This window comes from Rana temporaria, chromosome 11 (assembly GCF_905171775.1).
Source record: "Rana temporaria chromosome 11, aRanTem1.1, whole genome shotgun sequence".
Classification (NCBI taxonomy): Eukaryota; Metazoa; Chordata; class Amphibia; order Anura; family Ranidae; genus Rana; species Rana temporaria.
Genome location: NC_053499.1, coordinates 141,987,816 through 142,015,813, shown reverse-complemented (window position 1 = coordinate 142,015,813; position 27,998 = coordinate 141,987,816). Strand labels below are relative to the sequence as shown.

Sequence of the window (27,998 nt, the reverse complement as noted above, 5' to 3'; positions counted from 1 at the left end):
ATAAATCCGACGCTAAAGCGCCGCTAAAAATAGCGGCATTTTACCGCCGACGCTCGGTGCGAAAGGCCTCTTAGCCTTATACTTCCTGTCTGCATACCCAGTCAGTACTGTGCTTCCTGACTTCTCACCCACTCAGCACTGTGCTTCCTGACTTCTCCCCCACTCACCATTGCACTTCTTGTCTACTAACCCGTTCACCATTGTGCTTCCTGTCTTCAGGATATGGACCTTTTCTAGTAGCAGAGATTTGTGGTGATCTGCATTAAATGTATCTATAGAGACGTCTCTTTTTCCCCCAAGTTTTTAATCTAGTAACAGTACTTTAGCAGAAAACATCTGATGCATTTGGCTTGTGACAGGTTCACTTTAAAAAGGGGAATTTGTATGTTTCAGTTCTACTCAGTGTAAACAAATTTATTTGGTTCTCAGAATAGAACGTGATGTCACCTGAGATTGTCTGATAATGGAAGGGAGGAAATCTCACACATTGACCAGCACAGACACTCACACACACTCACACCCCCATACTATCATCTATGTTCTATAGGAAGGACCACTGTAGCATGCAGAGGAGTAACTTGGAGTTTAGTGGTCATTCCCCAGCAAGATCTCATTAATAACATCCAATGTTCTGTTGCTAAAGACCATGCTGAGATGATCCATTCCATCCAGTTCAATAACATGAACGCTCTCCTTCTGTTGGGTCTTCCAGCGTTTACAGAGTTCCAGGCTTCTTTTGTGCACAGTGTCATCGCCATCTGTATAGTGGATATCTATAGGTGGCTCATTAGGAAAACCATCCCCGTAGATGAAGGTCTCTGCTGTAGGGTGACCTGTTCCATAGATGCAGTACATCTCCACACCTGGTGGCGGAAGCCCATCCAGAAGCTCTTTTGTATCTTCCCACATGTACCATCCATCCTCAAAGTCAATGTCTTTGAATAACTTCTGGTAGTCTCTGTTTGTATAGTTAAAGGATGGGGTGGAAATAAAGACATGGGATTCAGGCCAGGCCAGGTTGTTGGGTATCATCCAGGGGTTTGTGGTCGTCATTCGCTGTTCTTCTCGAATTTTAATGTTAGAAACCATTGGAATCCCATGATTGTCTCCTGTGAATACATAGTAAAATGTGAATGCCCATTCCAGAAAACAAAGACATTAAAGGGGTTGTAAAGCTTCATGTTTTTTCACCTTAATGCATCACCTCAATCACATCCAATGACGCGGCGCGCCGGGGGCGGGGCTGAGTGATACAGTCGGCGGCTATAGCCGCCGGCTGTATCAGGGGAGCACGCCCGCAAGCTAATCCACTTGGGAGAGAGCTTCCCATGAAGGGGGTTAGTGCTTGTGGGGAGGAGCCGAGACAATCGCCGAGGAACCCCAGAAGACCAGGATCGGGGCCACTCTGTGCAAAACAAACTGCACAGTGGAAGTAAGTATGGTTTGTTATTTTTTTTTTTTTTTAAACCCCAAAGCCATACAAACCCTTTAAGTCTGTAACATTGGAATAAAACAGAGTACAATAGAAAAGTCCCAAAAACGACCACATTGTAATGTGTGTATACTCCTATTGGAGCAAGAAGACCACATAAGCTTCTGTTTGTTGTTCTCCCTATTATATTGTAAAGCGTTACGTAAACTGTTGGCGCTAAATAAATCCTGTATAATAATAATAATTGTGGATGTGTGGGAGAAAATATAATAAGCAGTTAAGGTTTCTGCTGATAAACTCTTGAGACAGAATTTAAAAGAGATGCTTGCCCGCCCACAACAATGCAGTAAAAATGTGAACACTAATGCCGCGTACACACGATCGGCCAAAACCGATGAAAACGGACTGAAGGACCGTTTCATCGGTCCAAACCGATCGTGTGTGGGCCCCATCGGTCAGTTATCCTTCGGTCAAAAAAAAAGAGAACTTGCTTTAAAATTTAACCGATGGACGCCTAACTGACAGGTCAAAACCGATCGTTAGTATGCAAAAGCATCGGTTAAAAACCTGTGCATGCTCAGAATCAAGTCGACGCATGCTTGGAAGCATTGAAATTCGTTTTTTTTAGCACATCGTTGTGTTTTACGTCACCGCGTTCTGACACGATCGGTTATTTAACCGATGGTGTGTAGGCACATCAGACCATCAGTCAGCTTCATCGGTCACTAATGTGACCATGTCCATCTAAAAGATGAAATGTGCTGTGCCCTCAGAATGGGTGCTGTCATAAATGACCCTAGTGTGACCATCTCCAGCTCTGAGATACAATGTGCTGTACCCTCAGAATGGGTGCCATTATAAATTACAGTAGTATGAACATCTCTACCTGGTAAATACAACATGCTGTACCCTCAGAAGGTGGGCTGTAATAAATAAACCATAGGATGTTCATCTGGGAGAAACAATGTGCTGTACCCTCAGAATTGGTGCTGTCATAAATGACCCATAGTGTGACCATCTCCATCTAGGAGATACAATGTGCTGTACTTTCGATGGGTGCTGTAATAAATGACCCTTAAGGTGTCTGTTTCCATCTGGGATATACAATGTGCTCTGCTCAGAATAGGTGCTGTCATAAATTAGCCCTAGTGTAGTGTGACCTTCACTATCTGGAATATACAATGTGCTGTACCATAATGCCTAGTACACACGACCGGGATTCCTGACGGGAAAAGGTCCGTCTAAAAACCTGAGGGGAAATTCGAGAACCTGCTCTCTACTTTTCCTGAAAACTCAGATGAGAGCTTTTCCTCGGGAATCCCGACCGTGTTTATGCTTCATCTGAGTTTTTTCCCGACAGGAATACTGCCAAAAATGGCCGGTTTCTGCTACACATGGCCGGGTTTTCTGGCGGGAAAAAGTCAGTCGGGAATCCCGGCGGGAAAAAAGAGAGCTGGTTCTCTTTTTTTGTTTTTTTTTGTCCGGCGTGTTTGTCAGTTTTCCCGTCGTAAAAACTGCGAGGGAGCATACACTTGGCCGGGATTCCCGGCCAAAAGCTCTCCTCGCAGTATTCCCGTTGGAAAACCCGGTCGTGTGTACGGGGCATCAGAATGGGTGCTTTCAATAATGATATGTGTTTGCCTGGGAGATACAATGTACTGTACAGTAGCTTTTCACAAGTTCACATTGCACACATTGTGAGAAGTCATTGTCATGATGGCACTTACCTGACAGGAGGACCATTAATGGTTTCACTGCTCCCCCCCACGGTGCTCCAAGTGAGATAAATCCTTTAATATATTTCTTTTTCCACTGTGAAGGCTGATGATTCAAGAAGTACAGAATATACATATTACCAAGGCTGTGCCCGGTGAGAAAAACTGGTTTCTGATATTCTCTGTACATGTCTTCGATGAGCTTCTGTAGTCTTTCAAAGTATTCTTTCTGTCCATCTGCAGTAGAGGCAGGAACTTTATTATAACCATATTCAGTAATATAAAGTAATGGTGTGTACAGCCATCAGACCAAAATCCGCCAGCGGACATGTCCGATGAAAACGGTCCGCGGACCGTTTTCATCAGACATGTCCCGTCGTGTGTACGAGGCCTAAGAGACAACAATAGAGAGGACTCATAGCAAAGAGTAGCCATTACCCCGGTCAGGAGAAATGTGAACGATTCCTCTAAACCCAGACTGAACTTATACTTACTGGGAGCAAGTCTCCAGTCATAGGGTGCGGCACGGACCGTCTCATCTCTCACATAGCCGTTGTTCACCAAGTTTTGTACAAGGGTGTGAAGATAACCTACGAAGAGCAATACAACATTGAATAACACAAATGAATCCCATTTTGATTTCCTATAACAAAAACTCCTGAATTTTGGAATTCCAGCCTGACCATTTTTTATCTTAGTGTTGAATAAAGTGTGGAAGGTTTAGATCCTCTGTCAGACATTTGCTCCTGCCTTGTCAGTGTCAGGTGTACACAAAAAGAGGGGACGGTTCATTTTAAGTGACTTTACATGACAAAAAGCAACAAAATCTAACGTTTGTATTTTACAGTCAGAATTTACATTTTTGTCACAGCAAATGTATTTACAATTTCTTACCAGCTAACTTGCTTTTATCCAGATATTCAACGGAAAATGTCTTTCCAAATCCCGGGATAAGGACATCGACTCCAGGTGCGTTAGAAGCCGTTCGTGTTGTCTTGTTATAAACAACTCTGTAAACAGAAACGTATTTATTTTCTAGAAAAGTAAAGCTTGCAACTGTCCTAGCTGTACTATATGTATGACTACAATGAGTCTAATTTCCGAAAAGAAAAGTCCGATGTGAGCTTTTGGTCGGAAATTCTGACCGTGTGTAGGCTCTATGGGACTTTTCCTGTCGGAATTTCAGCCAACAAAAATTTGAGAGCTGGTTCTCAAATTTTCAAACGGAAAAAATTCCAATTGGAAATAACGATAGTCTGTAGCAATTCCGACGCATTCTTGGAAACAATTTGACGCATTCTCGGAAGCATTGAACTTAATTTTCTTGGCTCGTCGTAGTGTTGTACGTCACCACGTTCTTGACGGTCAAAAGTTCAGAGAACTTTTGTGTGACCGTGTGTATGCAAGCCAAGCCTGAGCGGAATTCCGTCGGAAAAAAACATCCAAGATTTTTCTGACGGAGAATCCGATTGTGTGTACGCGGCATAAAAGGGTGTCAATGGGCCCTTATTGCTACCTCAGTCATGAGCTAACCAGTAATCTTGAGTTGTGGTTGACTAATTACACACCCAACCCATAGTTGGGATGCCTTTTTCCCAAGTGCTATTGAAAAAAGTTGAAGTTTTGGTAAAGTTTTGCTTCCTCCTCCCATTTTTTCTTTGGATTCGTCAGGGGACCGGTCTTCTGTTTTGGACACAAGGGAATTTAATTCTGTTTTGATATCCTTCTGCTCCATCAGAGTGTCCTGTGATATACTACATACACATGTACAGGTCTAGCCTTCCTAAGTACATTTTGAATGGGGTTCCTATTGCATGGTTCTTATTGTTAAGCATATGAATGTGGCCTTAGCAGATATGACTACTGCGTATTATTGAATTTGTGTGATGGCCTTGTTTATATCCATATTACTGTATTGTTTGTTTACAATGCCGGTCACTGACGGAACCTATTTTCTTATTATGACAGTTTGTATTATTCTAGATTTTCTGACGCAATAAACACTAATTAAACAACAAAAGAAAAGTAAAGCTGCCCACACATAGAAAAACTAGGCAGCATGAAGGACAGTCCAAAGTACAATAGATATTGGCAAACACAACTTAGATGGCAATCTGTGTGGACGCCAATGGTGCATATCATGCTAAGGACAGTAGAAGCTACATACAGGTATCAATGTGGCCCTCACAGGACCCATATCTCCCAGCTTGTCTGTTCGATATCCAAGCACAAAGCCACCTCAAAACTGTTACAGGTGGAGCAGGAGTCATCATATCTTTCTAGGTGGGAACAAGAACTGGGGATTGTTGTCCCTAGATCGGACTGGGAAAGATCCTTTCAATTAACTCACAAACTATCTTTATCTAGTAGCCTTTAAGAAAGGAATTATAAAATCTTAGCAAGATGGTATAGATGCCCTGCCTACCAGTATATTAGGAAGAGCGGATCTATCTAAACTCAATACAGTGTATAAGTATATATACAACACCTGGGATGCATATATATCCTCTACACACTGTAACTCTAACTGACTAGCCTGCCTGCTCTTACTAACTCTAATGCCGCGTACACACCATCACTTGTGATGAAAAAAAACAACGTTTTTAAAAACGTCACTTTAAATGACCGTGTGTGGGGGGAAAACGTCGTTTTATGTCTTCTGAAAAACGACAAAAAAAAATTGAAGCATGCTTCAATTTTATGTGTCGTTTTTCAAAACGTAGTTTTTTACTTCACAGAAATTGACCGTGTGTAGCAAAAAACGTAGTTTAAAACAAAGTTTTTACACCTGCGCATGCCCAGAAGCTAGTTATGAAGCAAGCTTCAATGGAAAATCGTGGTGAACGTAACCTCGCTTTGCTAGAACATTGTGAGAAAAATGATGGTGTGTAGGCAACTTCGTCTTTAAAAATTGAAGTTTCAAAAACGTTGTTTTTTTACTTCACAGAAAATGTCGTTTTTTTTCATCACATAAAGTGATGGTGTGTATGCGGCATATCTCCAAAAAATGACTCTCTCTCTCTCTCTCTCTCTCTCTCTCTCTCTGTAAACCACCAACACACTACACAAGGCCGACTTCCAGGCAGCATTATATAGTGTGGGGCGTGTACTAAACCCCCTGAGCCATAATTGGCCAAAGCCACCCTGGCTTTGGTCAATTATGGCTCACCGTTTTTTGCGCGCTGTGATTGGCCAAGCATGCGGGTCATAGTGCATTCTTGGCCAATCATCAGCCAGCAATGCACTGCAATGCCGCAGTGAATTATGAGCCGAGACAAGCCACTCGAATTTGGCACGAACGGACCAAAACGTTTGTAATTAGATGAACAATCGAACATACGATGTTCGAGTCGAACGTGAGTTCGACTCGAATACGAAGCTCATCCCTAGTGGCAGGAAGAACCATGATGGCGGCCTTCCCTAGGAATAGATTTTTAGTATAGTTATATGCTGGTGTGGACTTGGAGAACAATTTTGCCATGAAAGCCATTATCACAAGAACTTTCAACTAATGAGGGAAGAACAAATGTGTCCATTAGCCCCGGTACAGATACATGTAATCAGACAGAAGTGAATATTCTCTGCAGAGTCCCCAAATTTATGACTATTCAACCCACTGTAAAGGAAAGCGCAATCTGTCTAATCATACCTTATGTTATCAATCCAGCAGTCTATTCCTAGAGGAAGAAACATGTTTAGGTTCAGCCACAAGGTGAAATAATCTTCACTCTTACGGTAGCACATCCAATTCACAACTTCTGTTTTATCCAATTTTGCTTCTAGTTGATTTCCAAAGGCGCCAGGCACTGAAGGTAACAGACACAGTAAAAAACATTATATATATTTGCATGCAAGAAAGATAAAAAAAAAAGAAGAAACTCTTCACTTTATACCTGATGCAACCATATACAAGAGGTAAGGTCCCCATTAAAAGGCCTGTGGCAGGTAACTGAAATAAGATCCCAAAGATGGGGGGGGGGGTACCCTGCCACCAGAAGGAGATACTCTAGTTATGTCATGAGAAGTCCTTACAAGCTGCGGCTTAAGTTTTAGTTAATGGATTACCTGGTATGTGTGCAGGTTATCTGTAGGATCGAGGCCATCTGAGGTTTAGCAATCACTGCCTGGTGTGGATAGATCAATGACTAAGTTAAAGCTTATTTAAACTCAAAAACCTAAATGGCATATATTGCAGCTTACCAGTCCTCAGATGTGGTGGCTACATCAGTTTTATTTTTTCAGCCTATCCTTTATTTTCATCTATTGATCTTGCCAATAACAACACACTTTCTGTGCTACGGTGACAATGTTCACTCACTACACTGTATCTATGGAAGGAACCATGGTTGCCAACCAGGCAGAATTTTAAATGAGTTGAGTTGAGAGGTATCTTAATATAGCGCGGTCTTACCCCAAAGGGTCCCGGCGCGCACAGCAGAGTTCCTGGGAAAAGAGGACCCAGGAACCAGAAGCAGCACAGAGCGGCCGAAAGGGTGGAAGAAAGAGGCTACGCAGGGAAGGCTTGTGTGAAAAGCCAAGTCTTCAGTAACCCACGGAAGACTGGAATAGTAGGGGCCTCCTGGAGCTTGACAGGAAGGCTATTCCATAGAATGGCACCCTGGTGGGAGAAGGCCACCACGCCGGATCTTCTTGGGCACCGAGATGTAAAGGAGCTCTCTACCGGTAGATCTGAGTGATCTAACGAAAGGTCATTTATGAAAACGAGAGCAGAGATAGCTTGGGACCAGGCCTCTCATAATCTTAAACATAATACATCCAGCCTTTAATAAGGTCACCCTTTCTTCAACTTCATTACATTGAGATTTGGGAGATGGTTTCTTCTTGGTTACTTTAAGCCCCCGTCACACCGCAAATTGTCATGGGATTTGACAGGTCCAAATCGCGTGACAAGTAGCACCCTGTTGTCGACAATTGAACAATTTAAATCAGTGCAACGCCAACTTTGCGGGGTCGCACAGATTTGAAAAAAACATTCCTGCATTATTTTTTGTGATTTCAGGTGCGACTTGCATAGACATTTGTGCAGGAAGTCACACCGATGTCCACCAAGTCGCACCAGAATTTGCACTGACATGCAACTTCAAGTGAAGTCGCACGATTTCAAAGTCAGATTCAGCGTGAACGGGGGCTAAGTGTATCTAATGCCACGTACACACGATCAGACATTCCAACAACAAAACCGTGATTTTTTTTTTCTGACGGAATGTTGGCTCAAACTTGTGTTGCATACACACGGTCACACAAATGTTGTTGGAAATTCCGAACGTCAAGAACTCGGTGACGTACAACACGTACAACAAGCCGAGAAAAATTAAGTTCAATAGGCAGTGCTGCTCTTCTGCTTGATTGCGAGCATGCGTGGATTTTTGTGCGTCGTAAATTGCATGCACACGATTGGAATTTCCGACTTTTGTTGTCGGGAAAATTGAGAACCAGCTCTCAAACATTTGTTGTCAGAAATTCCGACAGCAAATGTCCGATGGAGCCTACACACGGTCGGAATATCCGTCTAAAAGCTCCCATCGAACATTTGTTGTCGGAAATTCAGATCGTGTGTACGCAGCATAAGTGTATCACTTTACGATACATCTGGCTGGAACTGGTGAAAGGTCATCCAATAGATTCTGCTCATAATTAATTAATATTATTATTATTATAATTATGTCGTTATTATTAATTATTGATGCTGTATTCCAGGAAAATATTTTTTTTTTAAAACACTATTTTAAGATGTTTTTTGTCAGTAGTTCTTAAAGGTTATCCTGTTCAATAAATCATCGTTTCATATTTATCACTGATGAGAACTAATAAACATGGAGCTGCATTTTGGTTATATGCACTGTATGTTCTATGGGCCAGTGGCCACAGATATAAAAGGAACTCATGGGAGATTTACATTATGTGAACAATGGATGACGTGATGTGAATCACTTTTGTTTAATGATATTGTGGATGGGAAATGTGAACTGACCCCCGTCCAGCTTATCATAATGGAAACAAAGAATATTAATACAAATAATAATAAGGTTAATACTAATAGCCACAATGTTCATCACAAACAATCGCCCATTCCTAGAAATATCATGAATGAATCAGCGAAAATGTCTTACCCAGCACCACTGGAAAACTGTTGTTGCTTAGATTCACTTTGGGGGTGATACCAGGAGGAAATAGGACATCCAGGAGCCACAATGCCCCAGCTGGAGGAAACAGAGTAACATACAAGAGAAGGATAATCCATGCCACATAATTAGTCCTGAACCCCAGCATGACCAGGTGACACAGCGGACAGTGAGGATCCTTGCTGAGAGTAAACAGTTCAAAATGGACTGGGCTTATGAGAGGGTAAGCTTGTTTCCTAACAAAAGTTAATGATTACCTTTGTTGTCCAGTTCATACTGTGACATGCTTTAACAGCACAAAACCAGTTCTCATCAACCATACAAGACACTGAGACCAAAATGGTACATAGAACAGGCAAAAAGAAGACCTAGAGATGAGCCGACGTTGAGGCAGAAGAAAGGTTGTCCATGGTGGCCTAGAGATCAGCTGATGATGGGGGGCAAAAGAATGGTTGTCCATGGTAGCTAACAGAGGAGCAGAGGATGGGGGGTGGAGTTATACTTCCTACCTGTTCTTAACCAGTTCCCATTCGGCCTATAGCAGACGTCCTCCTATGACGTCATTCCGCTCATTCGCACCCCCTGGGGCATGAAGCGTGGTGATTTGCATCACCGATCAGGGTAAAGAGCCAATGATAGCCTATCTGCCCCCCATTCTCAGTTCCTCTAAACACCAAGATGATCTATCTTACTCCTGCCCCCCATCCTAAGCTCCTCTCTAAGCCACCACAGACAGCCTCTCGACCCACATCCTCAGCTCCCACCTAGTTGACCATGGACAGGCCCCCCCAATCTCAGCTCCTCTCTAGGCCACCATGGACTGATTTTTGCCTGCACTCCATCCTCAGCACCTCTCTAGGCCACCATGGACTGCCTTTCTCCTGCACTCCATCCTCAGCACCTCTCTAGGCCAACATGGACTGCCTTTCTCCTGCACTCCATCCTCAGCACCTCTCTAGGCCAACATGGACTGCCTTTCTCCTGCACTCCATCCTCAGCACTTCTCTAGGCCAACATGGACTGCCTTTCTCCTGCACTCTATCCTCAGCACCTCTCTAGGCCAACATGGACTGCCTTTCTCCTGCACCTCTCTAGGCCAACATGGACTGCCTTTCCCCTGCACTCCATCCTCAGCACCTCTCTAGGCCAACATGGATTGCCTTTCTCCTGCACTCCATCCTCAGCACCTCTCTAGGCCAACATGGACTGCATTTCTCCTGCACTCCATCCTCAGCACCTCTCTAGGCCAACATGAACTGCCTTTCTCCTGCACTCTATCCTCAGCACCTCTCTAGGCCAACATGGACTGCCCTTCTCCTGCACCTCTCTAGGCCAACATGGACTGCCTTTCTCCTGTACTCCATCCTCAGCACCTCTCTAGGCCAACATGGACTGCATTTCTCCTGCACTCCATCCTCAGCACCTCTCTAGGCCAACATGGACTGCCTTTCTCCTGCACCTCTCTAGGCCAACATGGACTGCCTTTCTCCTGCACTCCATCCTCAGCACCTCTCTAGGCCAACATTGATTGCCTTTCTCCTGCACTCCATCCTCAGCACCTCTATAGGCCAACATGGACTGCATTTCTCCTGCACTCCATCCTCAGCACCTCTCTAGGCCAACATGAACTGCCTTTCTCCTGCACTCTATCCTCAGCACCTCTCTAGGCCAACATGGACTGCCCTTCTCCTGCACCTCTCTAGGCCAACATGGACTGCCTTCTCCTGCACTCCATCCTCAGCACCTCTCTAGGCCAACATGGATTGCCTTTCTCCTGCACTCCATCCTCAGCACCTCTCTAGGCCAACATGGACTGCCTTTCTCCTGCACTCCATCCTCAGCACCTCTCTAGGCCAACATGGACTGCCTGTCTCCTGCACTCCATCCTCAGCACCTCTCTAGGCCGCCATGGACAGCTTTTCTCCTTTTCCACAACCTGAGATTCTCTAGGTTATGACAGATAGGGGATTGATTTACTAAAGGCAAATAGACTGTGCACTTTTGCAGGGGCAGTTGCTCTAGAGCTTACCGTAGTACTGTATATGAGGGAGAGGTCTGTTGACTTCCATCATCAAATCATGTGTGAGCAAAAGTGCTTTTTCCTTGCATGTACCTCATTTACAAAACTCTGAAGCAACTGCACTTGCAAAAGTAGAACTTGACTTGCACAGTCTCTTTGCCTTTAGTAAATCAACTCCCTATCTGTTGTAACCTAGAGAAACTCAGGTTGGGGAACAGAGGAAAGGCTGTCATTGTTGGCCTAGAGGGGTGCTGAGGATGGAGTGCAGGAGAAAGGCAGTCCATGGTGGCCTACAGAGGAGCTGAGGTTGTGGGGGGGGGGGGGGCGGGTTCAGTAGAAAGCCTGTCCATGGTGAACTAGGAGGGAGCGGAGGATGTGGGTCAAGAGCTGTCTGTGGTGACCTAGAGAAGAGCTGAGGATGGGGGCAGGAGAAATATAGTCCATCTTGGTGTTTAGAGGAACTGAGGGTGGGGGGCAGAGATAGGCTATGATTAGCCACGCTGCACGCCCCCAGGGGGTGCGCATGAGCGACGAGACCGGGAGGACGTCATAGGAGAACGTCTGCTATAGGCTGGAAAAGGGAACTGGTTAAGAACAGGTAGGAAGTATAACTCCACCCCCACAGTGGAGGGTTTGGCTAAGAACAGATAGGAACTACGGGCCAGATTCTCCAAGATCCCGCGTTGGCGTAGTGTAAGCCATTTACACTACGCCACCGCAACTTACTGGAGCAAGTGCCGTATTCTCCAAGCACTTGCTCCGTAATTTGCGGCGGCGTAGTGTAAATGGTCCGGCGTATGGCCGCGTAATTCAAAGGGGGCGGCTTGTATTCAAATTAAGCGCGCCCCCGCGCCGATTGAAATGCGCATGCGCCGGGCTGAAAAATAGCCCAGTGCGCATGCTCCAGCTCACGACGGAAAACGTCAATGACGCCGACGTGAGCGTCATTGACGTAAAGTCGTATTCAAGAACGACTTAGGAAAACGACGTAACCGACGGAAAAAGACGACGCGGACCCGACGCCATAGCATACGACGGACTGGCGTAAGGTTACCCCTCATATAGCAGGGGTAACCTTACGCTTACGGAAACGACGTAAACGACAAATACGCGACGCAAATTCGTTCGGGAATCGGCGTATCAGGCTCGTTTTGCATAGTCAAATGAGACCTGAACGTAAACGCCACCTAGCGGTCAGCGTTGTATTGCATTTAGGATCCGACGGTGTAAGTGACTTACACCAGTCGGATCCGAGCCTAATTCCGGCGTATCTTGTTTTGTGAATACAAAACAATGATACGCCGGCGGGAATTTCGAATTACGCCGGTGTATCTGTAGATACACCGGCGTAACTCTTTTGAGAATCTGGCCCTACGACTCTGTTCCCCAGCGTAAAGTGTAGTTAGGAACAGGAAGGAACTATGACTCGGCCGTCACAGTGTATGGTGTGGTTAGGAACAGGTAGGAACTATAGGAATGATTTACTAAAGACAAATAGGCTGTTGACCTTTGCAAGAAATACCCAATCACGTGCAAGGAAGGTTACATAAAAAACAGGATTTTTACACATGATTGGATGGTAGCAGTAAACAGAGCTTCACCTGACTCACTAAGTTCAGTTCAGTTGTAAAGTGAATGTTTTTTCTTTAGTAAATCAGCGACTTACCTTCATCCTTAGCTTACTCAAAGTGGAGCTTTGGGGGGAAAAAATGACATATATGTTACAGTCTGTCCTTGTGTTTTATTATCTGTTGACCCTGCCAGTAGATCTTGGATTGCAAGTATAATTTCTTCCAGAAGCATGCTTGTAATCCAAAGCAGTTGTATATCAAAGCGAATTTCCCCATAAGAAATCATGAAAACTCAAATGATTAGTTCCACAATCATTTATTCATAGGTCCTTCAGTTTATAGTCCATATAAAAAGATTATAGCAATGTGACCAGGTTGTGTAACCATAAAATGTCCATCCACAAGGGGATTAGAAGAAAAAACAATTAGGAGCTACAGATTATAAAAGAGAAGAGAGGCGCCTCTAAGTGTATCAATATGGTTACATAACATTTAATGAAGGTACAACATTTAGCAACTCACATGGTTGATGATTAAAAGAGGCACATCTAAGTATGCAGGCATCCGGGGTAAAGTTGGCAAAAATCCTTGCACCGGCCCTGTCTGCCAACGTATATCGGCGTAAAGGGGTCCTTAAGTGGTTAACAGCAAAGCAGCTGAAACTGATTAACAACCCCCTCTGTATACACCCCTCCCCCTCTGCTATTTAACTGACTAGATCAATATCCCAGGAGTTCTGATTCAAAAGTGTTCCTTTCATTTTTTTGAGCAGTGTATTTTGGTTATCTTGCAAACCTGGCCTGTTGGTGGGTCCTGAGGACAGGACCTACACGAAAATCATTGGTTCTGTTATCGAACAAGAAACATTTTCATGCCTGTCCCTTTGGATATTTTCGCATGAACTGTCGTGATTGGCTCTTGAAAGCTGTGTACTAATCATCATGCCGCGTACACACGATCATTTTTCAGCATTGAAAAAAAAATTTTCATCATTAAAACGACGTTGCCTACACACCATCGTTTTTAAAAAAATGCTCTAGCAAAGCGCGGTGACGTACAACACGTACGACGGCACTATAAAGGGGAAGTTCTATTTGCCTTTGGGTTGCTTTAGCTGATTCCGTGTTAGTAAAAGACGATTTGCGCTTTTCTGTCTGTTACAGCGTGATGAATGTGCTTACCCCATTCCGAACGCTAGTTTTACCAGAACGAGCGCTCCCGTCTCATAACTTGCTTCTGAGCATGCGCAGGTTTTTTACGTCGTTTTAGCCCACACATGATCATTTTTTACAACCCGAAAAACGACATAGTTTAAAACGACGTTTAAAAATGCAGCATGTTTGAATTTTTTTCGTTTTTCAGAACCTGAAAAATGATGTGTAGCCCACACACGATCATTTTAAATGACGTTTTTGAAAAACAACGTTTTTTTCAAGCCGAAAAATGATCGTGTGTACGCGGCATCAGATTATCAGGCAATCACGCCATTTTGTTGACCAATGTTCTCATCTTGTGTACTAGGCATTAGAAAGGATTGATTCCAGGGGCTCTGCCGTGTGCCACACTGTCTCTTTAAGTGGGTGTTGTGGTTGTATGTGTTCCCGCCTCTCACACGCCCCTTGAAATGTCCGTGTGCAGCTGCCTCTGGGCAGGCATTATACAAGAGAATGTATAGACTGTAGAGGACAGCGTCATGTACGCCCTGCTGCGCAAATCCCTCCGTATAACGCCCGCACTGACCTCCAGATTCAACCATGTCACCCCGCAGGTACAAAGTCTTACATCACTCATTACTTTGTAACACAGAGAGAGATCTGTATACAAAAGACATCTAAATGTATATATAAATATATATGACACATTGTAATAATACAGTAAATATACACATAGAGGAGACGGAGAGAAAGGACACAAATAAATATATTGTGACAATGTGAGGCTCTGTCACTGTTAAATGTAGCAGAAAACAACACGGGGTTCTCCAGAATACAGTTTGAGGGGCTCCAGAAAGTCGGTTCTGAGCGGGGAAAGGTGGGCAATCATTTTTCTCTGTATTTTGTGATTCCTGGACCAGGGTCTGGGACTTGGAAATCTCCAACCCAGCGTCCAGGTCTTGCTGGAGAGCACAGGTGTTTACACCTGTTATAAAGCTGGATTCACGTAGTTGGGCGTAACGTTAGGCAGGCGTAGCGTATCGCATATACGCTACGTCGCTGTAAGTTAGAGAGGCAAGTGCTGTATTCACAAAGCACTTGCGTCCTAAGTTGCGGCGTAGCGTAAATGTGCCGGCCTAAGCGCGCCTAATTCAAATGAGGAACAGGGGGACGTGTTTTATGTTAATGAATCGTGACCCGACGTGATTGACGTTTTTAACAAACGGCGCATGCGCCGTCCGTGGACATATCCCAGTGTGCATTGCTCCAAAGTACGCCGCAAGGACTTATTGGTTTCGACGTGAACGTAAATTACGTCCAGCCCCATTTAGACTTACGCAAACGACGTAAAATTTTCAAAATTCGACGCGGGAACGACGTCTATACTTAACATTGGCTAGGCCAGCTTTTTGGTGGAATAACGTTACGCCTGAAAACGCCTTACGTAAACGGCGTATCTTTACTGCGACGGGAAAGCGTACGTTCGTGAATAGGCGTATCTCGCTGATTTACGCATTCTAGGCGTAAATCAGTGTTCACACCCCTAGCGGCCGGCGGAACTAGACAGCTAAGATACGACGGCGCAGGCAGTCGTATCTTAGCTACATTTAAGTGTATCTCAATTTGAGAATACACTTAAATGTACGACGGCGCAGATTCACAGTTACGACGGCATATCTACTGATACGCCGGCGTAAACCTCTCTGAATCTGGCTAATAATCTACAACCTGACAATAGTTTGGGGCTCCAACCGAGACACAAGAGGTCTCAGCCTATGTGTCAGAAGGTCTCCAATCCCTCCCCAGGAGTCAGCAAGGCTGCATGGGGCAGCCAGATTGTGTACGTCCTGCATGGTGCAGGTGGTGACAAAGTAGCACAGAGCTACAGGAGAGCCCAGGTACAAAGTGTGTACGGGGGCACAGAGGTGCTGTGTTAGATAATCTAAATGACTAAAGGTCGAATTTCAAACAAATTTTCTTTTCAAAATCAGAAAGTTCGTTTTTTTGGTGATCCGATGATGCCACCATTGATTTTGGAAATTCGGCCGACAAAATATTCATGTTGCCGGGAATATTCTTTTCTTGCACATTACATTTCTCGCACGATTCTCCCATCATTGATCAGAAAATCGTTATTTTTTTCAAATAATTTCCAACATGTCGGATTTCTCAAATTTGTTTGCCGCACGAAAATCGGCCGTTGCTGCAGCCCACTAACGGTGGGAAATTCGTACGAAAATTCTTTAAAACGATTTTCGAAGGAAAATTCTTTCGAAATTCGAACCGTGTATGGCCGTCTTAAGGCAAAGGGCCTGAGCAGCGGCGCTGCTAGAGACGTCATTATTATGTTCTTGATGATATTGGAAACCTCTGCGTGGGCAACTCATTTTCTGTGTAAACTTTTTTTGATCTTGTTAAAGGGGTTGTAAAGGTACAATTTTCCTAAATAGCTTCCTTTACCTGCAGTCCTCCTTCACTTACCTCATCCTTCCATTTTGCTTTTATATGTCCTTATTTCTTCTGAGAAATCCTCACTTCCTGTTCTTCTGTCTGTAACTCCACACAGTAATGCAAGGCTTTCTCCCTGGTGTGGAGTGTCGTGCTCGCCCCCTTCCTTGGACTACTGGAGAGTGAGGACGCCCAATAACACACAGCTCCTTTCTCTATCTGCAATGTAGAGAGCGTTCTGGCTCTCCTGTAGTCCAAGGGAGGGGGCGAGCACGACACTCCACACGAGGGAGAAAGCCTCGCATTACTGTGTGGAGTTACAGACAGAAGAACAGGAAGTGAGGATTTCTCAGAAGAAATAAGGACATTTAAAAGCAAAATGGAAGGATGAGGTAAGTGAAGGAGGACTGCAGGTAAAGGAAGCTATTTAGGAAAAAAAAATTGTACCTTTACAACCCCTGTAATCATAGTTGGCCAGCAAGCCCTTGGGCTGGGTTCACACTAGAGTCTGGCACGTCTCCATTCACTGTTTTAGGTCTGATTTCAGCCCAAATTCGGATCTGAAACGGACCAAAAGACGCACAGGGCTGCTGTGGAACTCACACCGGAACCGCTCCATAGAGAGCTGGTCACAATCTCCTGCTATGCGAATTGGATGCAGGGAAAGCCACATCCATATCGCAATAGTGTGAACACAGCCTTAAAAAGCATCTCTGGAGTGGACTAAACTCATCGGTCTCGCTGTTGCAGGTAGGATTTGACCTTTCATATCATACGCAAGTTACGTTTCCTATCCAGCATCCCTTTCGTAGTTCGCTGCCTCCGAGTCGTTGACGGTCTTGTCCCGACGTCATTCGGCACAGGCCTATTGCATTCGTAGGTTCCCTCTGCCTTGTTTGTTACCCCATCTACTAACATACGACTTGTTCGTAGATCCAAGTCGCTGTCGGTCGTTGCCCTGTGTCTCTCAGCACAGGCTAGTGCATTCGTAGGTTCCCTCTGCCTTGTTTGTTCCCCGATCCACGTACATACAATTTATTCAAAGATCCAAGCCACCGAGTCGCTGTCAGCATATGTCAGTATCAATTGCAGAGTTCATGCAATATTTTCTGTCAGTAAAGAATGGAGGGCCCCTAGCATACCATCTGTCAGTAAAGATTGGAGGGCCCTTCCAATGGTATGCGTTAATAAATATTGACTCTTTATAAGCTGTAATAATGTTTTAATGGCGCATTTCATTTGTGAGTTATCATGAATTTGTTGGTCTGTTTGGCAGTTTATAGAAGATCTGAGGTCAGTGGTTGGCGAGTCCAATGTGTCTACTGCAAAGATTGTCCGGGAGCAGCATGGCAAAGATGAATCAATGCACAGGTACGGGGTGTCATTGTCATCCTTTCATTATCATCTTCTTCATTGACCTTTTCTTCACTGTCATCCTCCTCACTGTCATCCCCCTCACTGTCATCCCCCTCACTGTCATCCCCCTCACTGTCATCCTCCTCACTGTCATCCTCCTCACTGTCATCCTCCTCACTGTCATCCTCCTCACTGTCATCCTCCTCACTGTCATCCTCCTCACTGTCATCCTCCTCACTGTCATCCTCCTCACTGTCATCCTCCTCACTGTCATCCTCTTCACTGTCATTCTCATTATTGTCATCCTCTTCATAGACCTCTTCAGTGTTATGCTCTTCGTTGTCATTTCATCTTCTTCATTAGCATCCTCTTCTATGTCATTGTCCCCTCTTCATAGTAATGTTCTTCAGTGTCATCCTCTTCATTGTCCCATTTATAGTTCATCCACTATTCTTGTGCCCTTCCTTCTTGTGCTATTCTAAATTTCTGTCCGCCATCACAGAATGTCCCACTTCCTATGATCGATCCATCGGGTCCAATCTCTGAAGGGGAGTTCCCCCTTAATAGAGGGGGTGGGATATCATGCAGTGCAATGTCTGGTAAATAAAGCTCTCACTATTGCCCTTCGTCTCATTCTGCCCAGTTGCCGGCCACCTGATGTTGTAGTTTGGCCTCAAAATGTGGAAGAAGTCAGCAGAATGGCCAAACTCTGCTACACACACGACATACCCATCATCCCTTTCGGGACCGGGACAGGACTGGAGGGTGGAGTCAGTGCACTAAAGGTATGTACCATACTAGGTGTCCATACACTGGACAACCCAAGAAGGGCCTTCATTATGTAAATACTGTATTTTTCTATTTATAACCCGTCATTTTATAATACAGATCTGAAGATAGATAGATCTATAGACAGCTATAGAGTACAGTATACTGTAGATAATGGTAGGATCAATAAATAGATGGATCAATAAATAGATAATAGCTGGATCGATAGATAGATGATATATGGATCAATAGATAGATTTATAGATAAAAGATGGATGGATAGATAGATAGTCTCAGTAGTGCCTTGACACCCCCGTTGATCTCTCGTTCCTTCCTCCCCAGGGTGGTGTCTGCTTCAATATGACTCGCATGGAGAGGATCCTGAACCTAAGTACGGAGGACTTCCATGTGACTGTAGAGCCAGGGGTGACACGTAAATCTCTGAACACTTACCTGCGGGACAGTGGCCTCTGGTTCCCTGTAGGTGAGAAGATATGTCCACATTCTGGGCCCTGGTTGGGTCTCCATATCTGATTGTGCCTAGTGTGAGGGTGTATGTGGTCATCAAACAGATCTGATGGTCTGATGTGGAAATAGTCTATGCTGTATTTGAGCACATCGGGTCCTCTTTCTGGGATGTGACTGCTCCCCCCCACCGACAATAGCAATTTGGGTCACCGGGGTGAACTGTGCATGAATGGGTCAGCTCTACAAGCAACCTCTATTTCGCTGATCCTGAATTGATGGCCCGTCCTCTAATGACCCCCTTAACATAAGAGAACAAATGTAATTCTTCCTGACTATCCCTCATATGGTAAATTGCACCCAACTGTAATCAGTCCTGGGTATGGCAGACCTGACACAGGTGGTGAGCATGGTGTTTAGATAGCTTTAGTCTATTTAAATCTGAGGGTCTCAGTCTGTTTCAGGTAAAACGATAAACCAGTATCCACAATGACTAATGATATTGATTATTTCCTTTATTAATAAGAACAATTAGAATATATTATTATCTGTGGCCACTAAGAGGCTTCAGGAGCCACATCCTCAGAATGTAACCCGTGGCCCCTCAGTGTCTGATGGCATGTTAATCTCACTTTGACTTTTTTAGATCCAGGTGCGGATGCCTCTCTGTGTGGTATGGCCGCCACCAGTGCATCTGGGACAAACGCAGTACGTTATGGCACAATGCGTGACAACGTCATCAATCTGGAAGTGGTTCTACCCGATGGTCGAATACTGGACACCGCAGGGAAAGACAGAAGGTTCAGGTATGTCATTACATGTCACACTTCCCTTAGTTACCACTTTACAATCCTCTTTAAAGCGGAGGTCCACCCAATTTTTTTTTTAAAAGCCAGCAGCTACAAACACTGCAGCTGCTGGCTTTTAAAAAATGGTAACCTGCGATGTCGGCAGCGGAGGCCGAGCAATCGCTCGTCTCTCGGCTGCCCCCGCCACCATCCTCGGTGAGGGAATCAGGAAGTGAAGCGTTGCGGCTTTACTGCCTAGTTCCCTACTGTGCATGCGCGAGCGGCGCGGCCCGTCCTCACTGGTCCCCGCTCTCTCCTGGGTACAGTGTGTTTCCCAGGAGACAGTGGGGGGGACGGGAAGTGGCGTGACTCCCACGGGAGTCTATGCCCGGAAGTGGGTGCAAATAGCTGCACCCCCCCCCCCCTGAAAGGTGCCAAATGTGACACCGGAGGGGGGAGGGTTTCCGAAAAGCGTAAGTTCAATTTTTCGGTCAGCACAGTGGTGCAGTGAGTAGCACTTTCGCCTAGCAGCAAAAGGGTCGCTGGTTCGAATCCCGACCACGACACCATCTGCCTGGAGTTTGCATGTTCTCCCTGTGCATGCGTGGGTTTCCTCCGGGTACTCCGGTTTCCTCCCACACTCCAAAGACATGCTGGTAGGTAAATTGGATGTTGTCCAAATTGACTCAGTATATATATGTATATCTGTGTGTATGACTGTGTGTCCCAAGCGTGATCCTACGGGGAAAAATGACCGCACCAGCCAAGCAGACTCTGGCTGGAAAAAGCGCCCAGAGGCGATTCAGTTCGCATGAGTTGCGCTATAAAAGTCATTCATTCAACTCCGCTTTAAGCTGTCTCTCCTCCTTGCCATGAATAGAACATTTCTGACCCAATGGCCTCAATTACATAGAGGCTGTAGTCAGTTATCACTCAAACAGGCTTTGATATTGGAAAGTCTAGAGTTCCCCTTTTATAAAATGGGCACCCGTAGGCTGTAGTGTGGAGCACACTGGCACATATTAGGAAATCAACCTACTGCACTCTGTATCGGCCCCGCCCCTGAGGGACAGATGGTGTCCTTGCATAGTTTAAAAACATGGATGAAATGCAGACAGGTTGGAAAAGACCAAACCCGACTCTGGCATTGTGTGCCTGTCCTGGATAAGCCATGATGGCAGTGTAGCACATCCTATTGCAGATTACATACATATAGGAAATCTAACAAAAATAAATGACCCAGGGTCACAGTGATCTAATGATTGGCCAGGACAAAAAGGATCTCTATTCATCACTTGAATTCCTCCTTTTCTATTACAGGAAAACCTCAGCAGGTTACAACCTCACCAACCTCTTTGTGGGCTCAGAAGGGACTCTGGGCATCATAACTAAAGCCACACTGCGCCTGTATGGGGTCCCAGAGGCCACAGTGGCGGCTGTGTGCGCCTTCCCAAATGTCCAGGCTGCGGTAGACAGCACGGTGCAGATCCTGCAGTGTGGAGTCCCCATTGCCAGAATTGGTAAGCTGTGCTTTTGTCATGTGACTGAGCAGATCTGATAGGAAGGAATAGAGGAGACATGAACATCTTTAGTAAGCTGGCTTTGCCATGGGCACCCATTGCTGGTTTTAAATCTGTGAGCTGAATGCCACATTTCACCTGCTCTGCCATGGGCACCCATTGCTGGTTATAAACCTGTGAGCAGCATGCCACATTTTCTTCTGCTCTGCCATGGGCACCCATTGCTGGTTATAAACCTGTGAGCAGCATGCCACATTTTCTTCCGCTCTGCCATTGGTACCTATTGCTGGTTCTAAATCTGTGAGCTGAATGCCACATTTCTCCAGCTCTGCCATGGGCATCCATTGCTGGTTTTAAATCTGTAAGCTGCTTGCCCCATTTTCTCCCACATTGCCATGGGCACCCATTGCTGTTTACAAATCTATAAGCTGCATGCCAAATGTTATCGCCCTTTGCCATGGGCACTCATTGCTGGTATTTGTGTAGGATCTGTAGGAGGCCTTGATTCATTAATGTATGTAGAGGTGGTACAGATGAGAGTTTAATGACTGTAGAAGGAGGAAAGATGAATGTGTCTAAACCCTTACTGACACTGCTTTGTCTCTGCACAGAGTTTTTAGATGATGTCATGATTGATGCGTGTAATAAATTTAATGGTTTGAGTTATCCCGTCCTACCCACCCTGTTCCTGGAGTTCCATGGCTCTGAAGCTGCAGTAAAGGAGCAACTACAGCAAACAGGTAGGTGCACATAGTCCAGAATGTCTGCACCCAATGCACTATACACAGCACTATATAACACTATAAACAGTGCTATATACAGATACACTATACACAGTGCTGTATACACTAAACACAGAGCTTTATACACATACACTTGTGCTATATACACACACATACACAGCGCACTATATATACATACACTATACACAGCACTATATACAGACACACATACACTATACACAATACTATATACACATACACTCCAAATACCCAGCACTATATATATATATATATATATATATACATGCACATTACTATATTGTTACATAGTTGGTAAGGTTGAATGAAGATATTAGTTCAACCTGTGTGGGTATATGAGTGCCTATGTATTTATATCTCTACCATTTCCCATATCCCTGTATGTTGCGTTCACCAAGATGCCCATCTAAGAGTTTTTTTTTTTTAAATCATTGATACTTCCTGCTGACAACACCAATTGTGGAAGAGATGTCCACATCCTTACTGCTAACAGTAAAGAACCACCTTTAACAGCGTCTCATCCAGCTTCATTGAGTGGCCACTTGTCCTCTTATGGGACATGAGACTAAATCGTTTATTTTTTCCCTATGCTGGAATCACCATATAGATATTTGTATTTCACAATCAAATCTCCTGTTAAGCATCTCTTCTCAAGGGAGAATACGTGTTGTGTTTGCAGCCGTTCCTCATAACTGAGGTCTTCCAGCTTTGTCACTCTTTTCTGGAGTCTCTCCAGTTCCCACGCAGTCCACACGTCTGTAATGTACCTTTTATGGACAGATGAAAAAATTGCAGATTTTACAAACTGTTTGTAAATTTACTGACAGTTGGCAACCCTGCTTGAAAGACATGTAAGAAAGTTCTAGATGACTGAGCAGTTCTGTCTGCCCAGGCAACATCCAGATAATTGTAGTCCTTCATGGTTGTAACATTGCCCTGCCATTTCTGTGTGTAAGGCCTCGTACACATGTCCGAGAATCTCATCAGGAAAAACCCGGCCTTTTCCCTGATGAGATTCTTGGCAAGACCCTTTTGCCGCCGGAGTGTACTGATTTTTATTTCAAAAGAACCGCGGTTCTCTTGAAAGGAACGTGGTGACGTCATCGCGTATGACGAGCATGCGCTTGTCACATTCGATTTCATCGCGGCCATCTTGCTTCACCCTACATAGGCCGTGGAAGCTACCTCGCATGCGTCAAAGTCATTTCGAGCATGCACGGGTTTCCACGGAGACAGGTAAGTATACACACTCTCGGGTTTCTCGTGGGGAAACAGGCCGACAAGAATTTCAACAAGAAAATAGAGAGCAGGTTCTCTTTTTTTTCTCGTCGAGATTCTGGCCAGATTTCCAGACGAGAAACCTGAATGCCTCGTACACACGAACGGGAATCTCGGCAAGAATCCGTTTTCTTGCTGGTTTTTGCCGAGAAACCCGGTCGTGTGTACGAGGCCTGAGAGGTGATTGGTCTCCTCTTCATGCTTTTGGTTAAGGGGTCTGTAGCAGCCATACACCCACTTATAATTTCCTGTTTGGTTTTCCCCTTAGGGCTCTTTCACACGGGCGGCCCGTTCAGGTCCGCCTGCCAGTTTTTTAGGCGGACCTGAACGGGCGCTCCGTGCTCCTCTATGGTGCCGCGGATGTCAGCGGTGACATGCCCGCTGACATCCGACCCGCTCCGCCAAAGTGTGACGGAGGAAAAACCTACTTTTCCATCCGTCTGGCGGATCGGATCGAGCGAACATGGACAGACGGTCCGTGTTCATCCGATCCCCCCATAGGGGAGAGCGGAGAAAAGACAGGGCGGTCCCTGCACAGTGTGCGGGGACCGCCCCATCATCCGCCAGCTCAGCGGGGATCAACGGAGCGATTCCCGCTGAGCAAGCGGAGGTTCACGGGGCGGATCATTACTCATAAAGCTCCTGCCACAAAGATTCCACCTCCTACCTTGTCTTGTTAGTAATGTCATCCCTCATATTCACAATCAAATCACTCCTAATATATATGCACTCCCCTTCCCCTCTTCAACCTACCCGTCCCTCCTATACAGGGAGTACCCTTGGAATTTGTAAGTCAGCCATGTGCGTAGTCAAATCAGGTTTCTGATACTCCCATGAAGTTAACATCCTCTCAGTGTATCAGTAGTTCTAGTTCTGTCATTTTATTCACAAAACTCCTAGCATTTGTGAACATGCCTTTTAATTTTGTACCAGCACATGTTATTTTTTCCTTGTGTGCTGTGAGGCTGCGATAGGATTCTGTCAGTCTATGCACATTGGTATATAGCTCCTAAGATGTTGATTGTGTTTTTTAGAACGCTCCATCTACCTCTGATCACCCAGCCACCAGCATCCTCCCCTCCTGCTCCCACTCACTTAGCGCACAGCCCTCGGAGTCTTCCGTATTTTACACAGCTCTCTGTATGCACCTATGCAGCACTATATAAACATATACACAGTAACACAGTATATACACATATCTATATGCACACACAGTACAGAGAGCTAAACATACAATACACACACATAGAACCTTCTCCTGCACACACAACAGGTATCCCCGCTTATTGTACACCTGTCACTTATGGGCTGATGGCATTCTGTTTCACACAGGGGAAATTATTCAGCTAAATGGTGGCTCAGACTTCACTTGGGCCCAAGACCAGGAAGAGAGGACCCGGCTGTGGACGGCCCGGCACAATGCATGGTATGCAGTACTGGCCCTGCGCCCCGGATGCCAGGTGAGGACCAGTTGGTGCAGGTGCATTCTTCCTGCATTGCAGTATGCTGACTACCTAACCCATATAAAAACCCTCCTGTGCTGTATGTTGGTACATGATAGTGCCCAGCTTCCCATGAAGAGACTCTCCTCAGCTTGACATTAGTACATGTCCTCTATGGCAGTGCCCAGCTTTCCATGAAAAAACTCTCCCCCGCTATATGTTGGTACATGTCCTCCATGGCAGTGCCCAGCTTCCCATGAATAGAACATCCCCCGCTGTACATCGATGCATGTCCCCTATAGCAATGTCTAGCTTCCCATGAATAAACCCTCTCCTGCTGTCCCATGAAAAGACCCTCCTGCGCTGTATATTGATACATGTCCACCATGGCAGTGTCCAACTTCCCATGAATAGACCATCCCTCTGGTGTATGTTGGTACATGTCCCCTCCCCCCCACTGTACCTGTCCCCTACGGCAGTGCCAGGCTTCCCATGAATAGACCCTCCCCCCACTGTACATGTTCCCCCCCCCCCCCCACTGTACCTGTCCCCTACGGCAGTGCCAGGGCTTCCCATGAATAGACCCTCCCCCCACTGTACATGCCCCCCCCCCACGATAGGATGACCAGACATCCCCGGTTTCCAGGGATAGTCCGCCGCTCTTACTAGCTTAGGGGGGTGTATTTTTCCATTATCTGTTCCCCTTTCTGATGATCATGTGCTGGTCGGAGTGGAGGGAATATTTCTTCAGTTTTGGGTGCATGCCCATTCAGCTTGTTCGCATGTTCTGGCCCCGGGCCAGCCTCCTGCCTGCTTATCTCCTTGGCTTCCTCGGCGGAGTGATTTTCCTCCGCTTCCCACCCAGTAGTAGCCGGGGCCCGGAGATTAAGACAGGCTGTGAGGCGGGCGGCAACGGGCATAGAGTCGCTGATTGCCGCCATTACTAGTATAAAAAAAAAAAATATGTCCCCAGATTTTATTTAAAAAATCTGGCCACCTTACCCCACGGCAGTGCCAAGCTTCCCATGAAAAGACCCTCTCCCACTGTATATTGGTCCATGTCCTCCATGGCAGTGCCCCCCTTTCCATGAAACGACCCTCCCCATCTATAGGTTGTACGTGTCCTTAATGGTGGTGCCAAGCTTACCATGAAACGACCCTCCCGAGCTATATGTTGTACATGTTCCCCATAGCAGTGTCCAGCTTACCATGAATAGATCCTCCCCTGCTGTACTTTGGAACATGTCCTCATGGCAGTGCCCAGCTTTCCAAGATTTGATTGTCAATAGCTTGTTTACTGCCACAAATACTATAATGGATCCTGTGCGAGCCTACAGATATAAATACTGTATCAATGAGTGACACAAATCCTGAGGACCCTGCTAACAATAATACGAATATAATATTCTTTTTTCAGGGCTATTCTACAGACGTATGTGTCCCCATCTCTAAACTCCCTGAAATCATAGTGGACACTAGTGAAGACCTCATTCAGTCTCGTATTACAGGTAGGATACTTCTGTAAATATGTACTATTACACTTGTGTCACTTCCTCCCAGAATGATATCCACTTCTCTCTCCAACCATGATCAGCCCATTGTTATGTGTCTCGGCAGGTCCTATAGCCGGACATGTTGGCGATGGAAATTTCCATTGTATTATCGTGCTGGACCTGAAAGATGAGGATGAAGTGCGGAGGGTGAAGGAATTCACTGACAGACTAGCCCGGTAAGCAATCCTCATACACAGTGCCGATCTGGGGCCCTCGCTGCCAACGGTGACATGTCACATTAAAGATGAGAAGCGGGGGAAGGGAGTGTTCTGCTGTCGGAAATGACATCTTGCATTAAAGTGGAGGTCCGGTAAAAAAAAAAAAAAAAAAAAAATTAAAAGTGAGCAGCTGCTAACACTGTAGCTGCTGACTTTTAATAAGGACACTTACCTGTCCTAGTCGCCAGCGATGTCTTCCTCCGCCGAGGCCGATCCTGGCAGCTCCAGGTGACGCCATCCACAGTAAGGGAAACAGGCAGTGAAGCCCGTGTGGTAAGTAATTTAGGTTGGATGGAAAAGTTAGAAATTTGAGGCATGAAGATTGCGGGGATTGGACATTGTATCGATCTCCTCTGTGATTACAAATATTACTGTGTCCTGCAGGAGGGCACTGGCTCTGCATGGAACCTGCACCGGGGAACACGGAATCGGAATAGGAAAACGGTTATTACTGCGAGAGGAAGTCGGGGAAGTTGGCATTCAGGTCATGGAGCAGATTAAAGCGACATTGGACCCCAAGAACCTCATGAACCCGGGGAAAGTCGTCTAAAATGTAGGAATGCCATGCTGCGGGTTCTACACTGTGAAGCACTTTTTATATGTTGAAGTCTGACGAGCAATTTGTACCGACCACTCCAATGTGTGATTAATAAACTGTGATATCAGAAATCTTCCTAGATATTTGTACTTTTCAGGAAATCCAATTCCTGACACTGCCTGCTCTCCACCAATCACCATCGCAACACAGGGATGGACTGGCCATTGGGACTACAGGGAGTTTCCCGGTGGGCCGGTGGCTCACTCCGCTCCTCTGTCTCTCCCGCATCGCTCACCTGGGGGGAACAAAGAAGCAGGAGGAGGACCAGAGGAGCATGGGGGGAGGGGACAGACAGCGGACTCAACAGCTATGGTCTGGGAGTTTCTCACTTCTGCCTAATCTTGTCTCATAAGGGGGGCACCAAACTAATTCTTTCCCCCGGGTGAAATAATGTCTAGCTTCCCCACTGGTACTGCCTAAAAGAGGTACCAGTAGTTCTACTCCAAATAAAGTAGAACGGCTAGTGGCTAGTGAAGGGGGAGAGGGGGTGCGGGTGGCCGGAGGGGAGGGGGGGTGCGGGAGTTGTCCGACCGCCATGGGAGAGACCTGTCAAGGTGGGCCAGTCTGGATGAAGTCCAGGGCCAAATTTCTGTCCCAGTCCAACCCTGTCGCAACACTTCTCATAAGGAAGGGTGGTGGTGTAGTAGTTTGGGACATGTGTAGTAGTAGGGGATGGGATATTTAGCACTGACTATGCAGCAGGGGACCCGGGCTACTCCGATGTATGGTGCCTCCCCTCCCCAAACACACCACTTACCATAGCTTGCC

The 27,998-nt window shown here is 45.7% G+C and overlaps 2 protein-coding genes across 3 annotated transcripts; one reads left to right on the top strand and one right to left on the bottom strand.

Annotated features, from left to right (window-relative positions):
* Positions 1–285: 285 nt before the first annotated feature.
* Positions 286–9,530, bottom strand: LCAT (lecithin-cholesterol acyltransferase). The gene is made up of 6 exons (XM_040329223.1): positions 9,279–9,530; positions 6,797–6,953; positions 4,042–4,157; positions 3,642–3,737; positions 3,160–3,384; positions 286–1,109 (listed from the first exon to the last, which is right to left on the bottom strand). The coding sequence occupies exons 1-6, from the start codon at positions 9,436–9,438 to the stop codon at positions 586–588; spliced, it is 1,278 nt and encodes a 425-aa protein (XP_040185157.1). The 5' UTR covers positions 9,439–9,530; the 3' UTR covers positions 286–585.
* LDHD (lactate dehydrogenase D) lies at positions 4,094–27,301 on the top strand. 2 transcript variants are annotated; one of them, XM_040329221.1, is made up of 11 exons: positions 4,094–4,116; positions 17,760–17,854; positions 18,483–18,624; positions 18,950–19,091; positions 19,719–19,878; positions 21,181–21,380; positions 21,992–22,120; positions 24,752–24,879; positions 26,279–26,369; positions 26,479–26,590; positions 27,017–27,301. In XM_040329221.1, exons 2-11 carry the CDS (start codon positions 17,847–17,849, stop codon positions 27,180–27,182), a joined length of 1,278 nt encoding a protein of 425 aa, XP_040185155.1. In that variant the 5' UTR covers positions 4,094–4,116; positions 17,760–17,846; the 3' UTR covers positions 27,183–27,301. The 2 variants fall into 2 exon arrangements, with proteins under 2 accessions (XP_040185155.1, XP_040185154.1); XM_040329220.1 differs by lacking the exon at positions 4,094–4,116 and adding an exon at positions 14,495–14,649.
* The last annotated feature ends 697 nt before the right edge of the window (positions 27,302–27,998 follow it).

Coding starts and splice junctions, on each gene's coding strand:
- LDHD (XM_040329220.1), top strand. CDS start 14,575: ATGTACGCCCTGCTGCGCAAATCCCTCCGTATAACGCCCGCACTGACC. Junction 14,650..17,759: donor TCAACCATGTCACCCCGCAG/GTACAAAGTCTT, acceptor TCTGTTTGGCAG/TTTATAGAAGATCTGAGGTC. Junction 19,092..19,718: donor TGGCCTCTGGTTCCCTGTAG/GTGAGAAGATAT, acceptor TGACTTTTTTAG/ATCCAGGTGCGGATGCCTCT.
- LCAT (XM_040329223.1), bottom strand. CDS start 9,438: ATGCTGGGGTTCAGGACTAATTATGTGGCATGGATTATCCTTCTCTTG. Junction 6,954..9,278: donor CAGTTTTCCAGTGGTGCTGG/GTAAGACATTTT, acceptor TGTTACCTTCAG/TGCCTGGCGCCTTTGGAAAT. Junction 3,738..4,041: donor GGATAAAAGCAAGTTAGCTG/GTAAGAAATTGT, acceptor TGCTCTTCGTAG/GTTATCTTCACACCCTTGTA.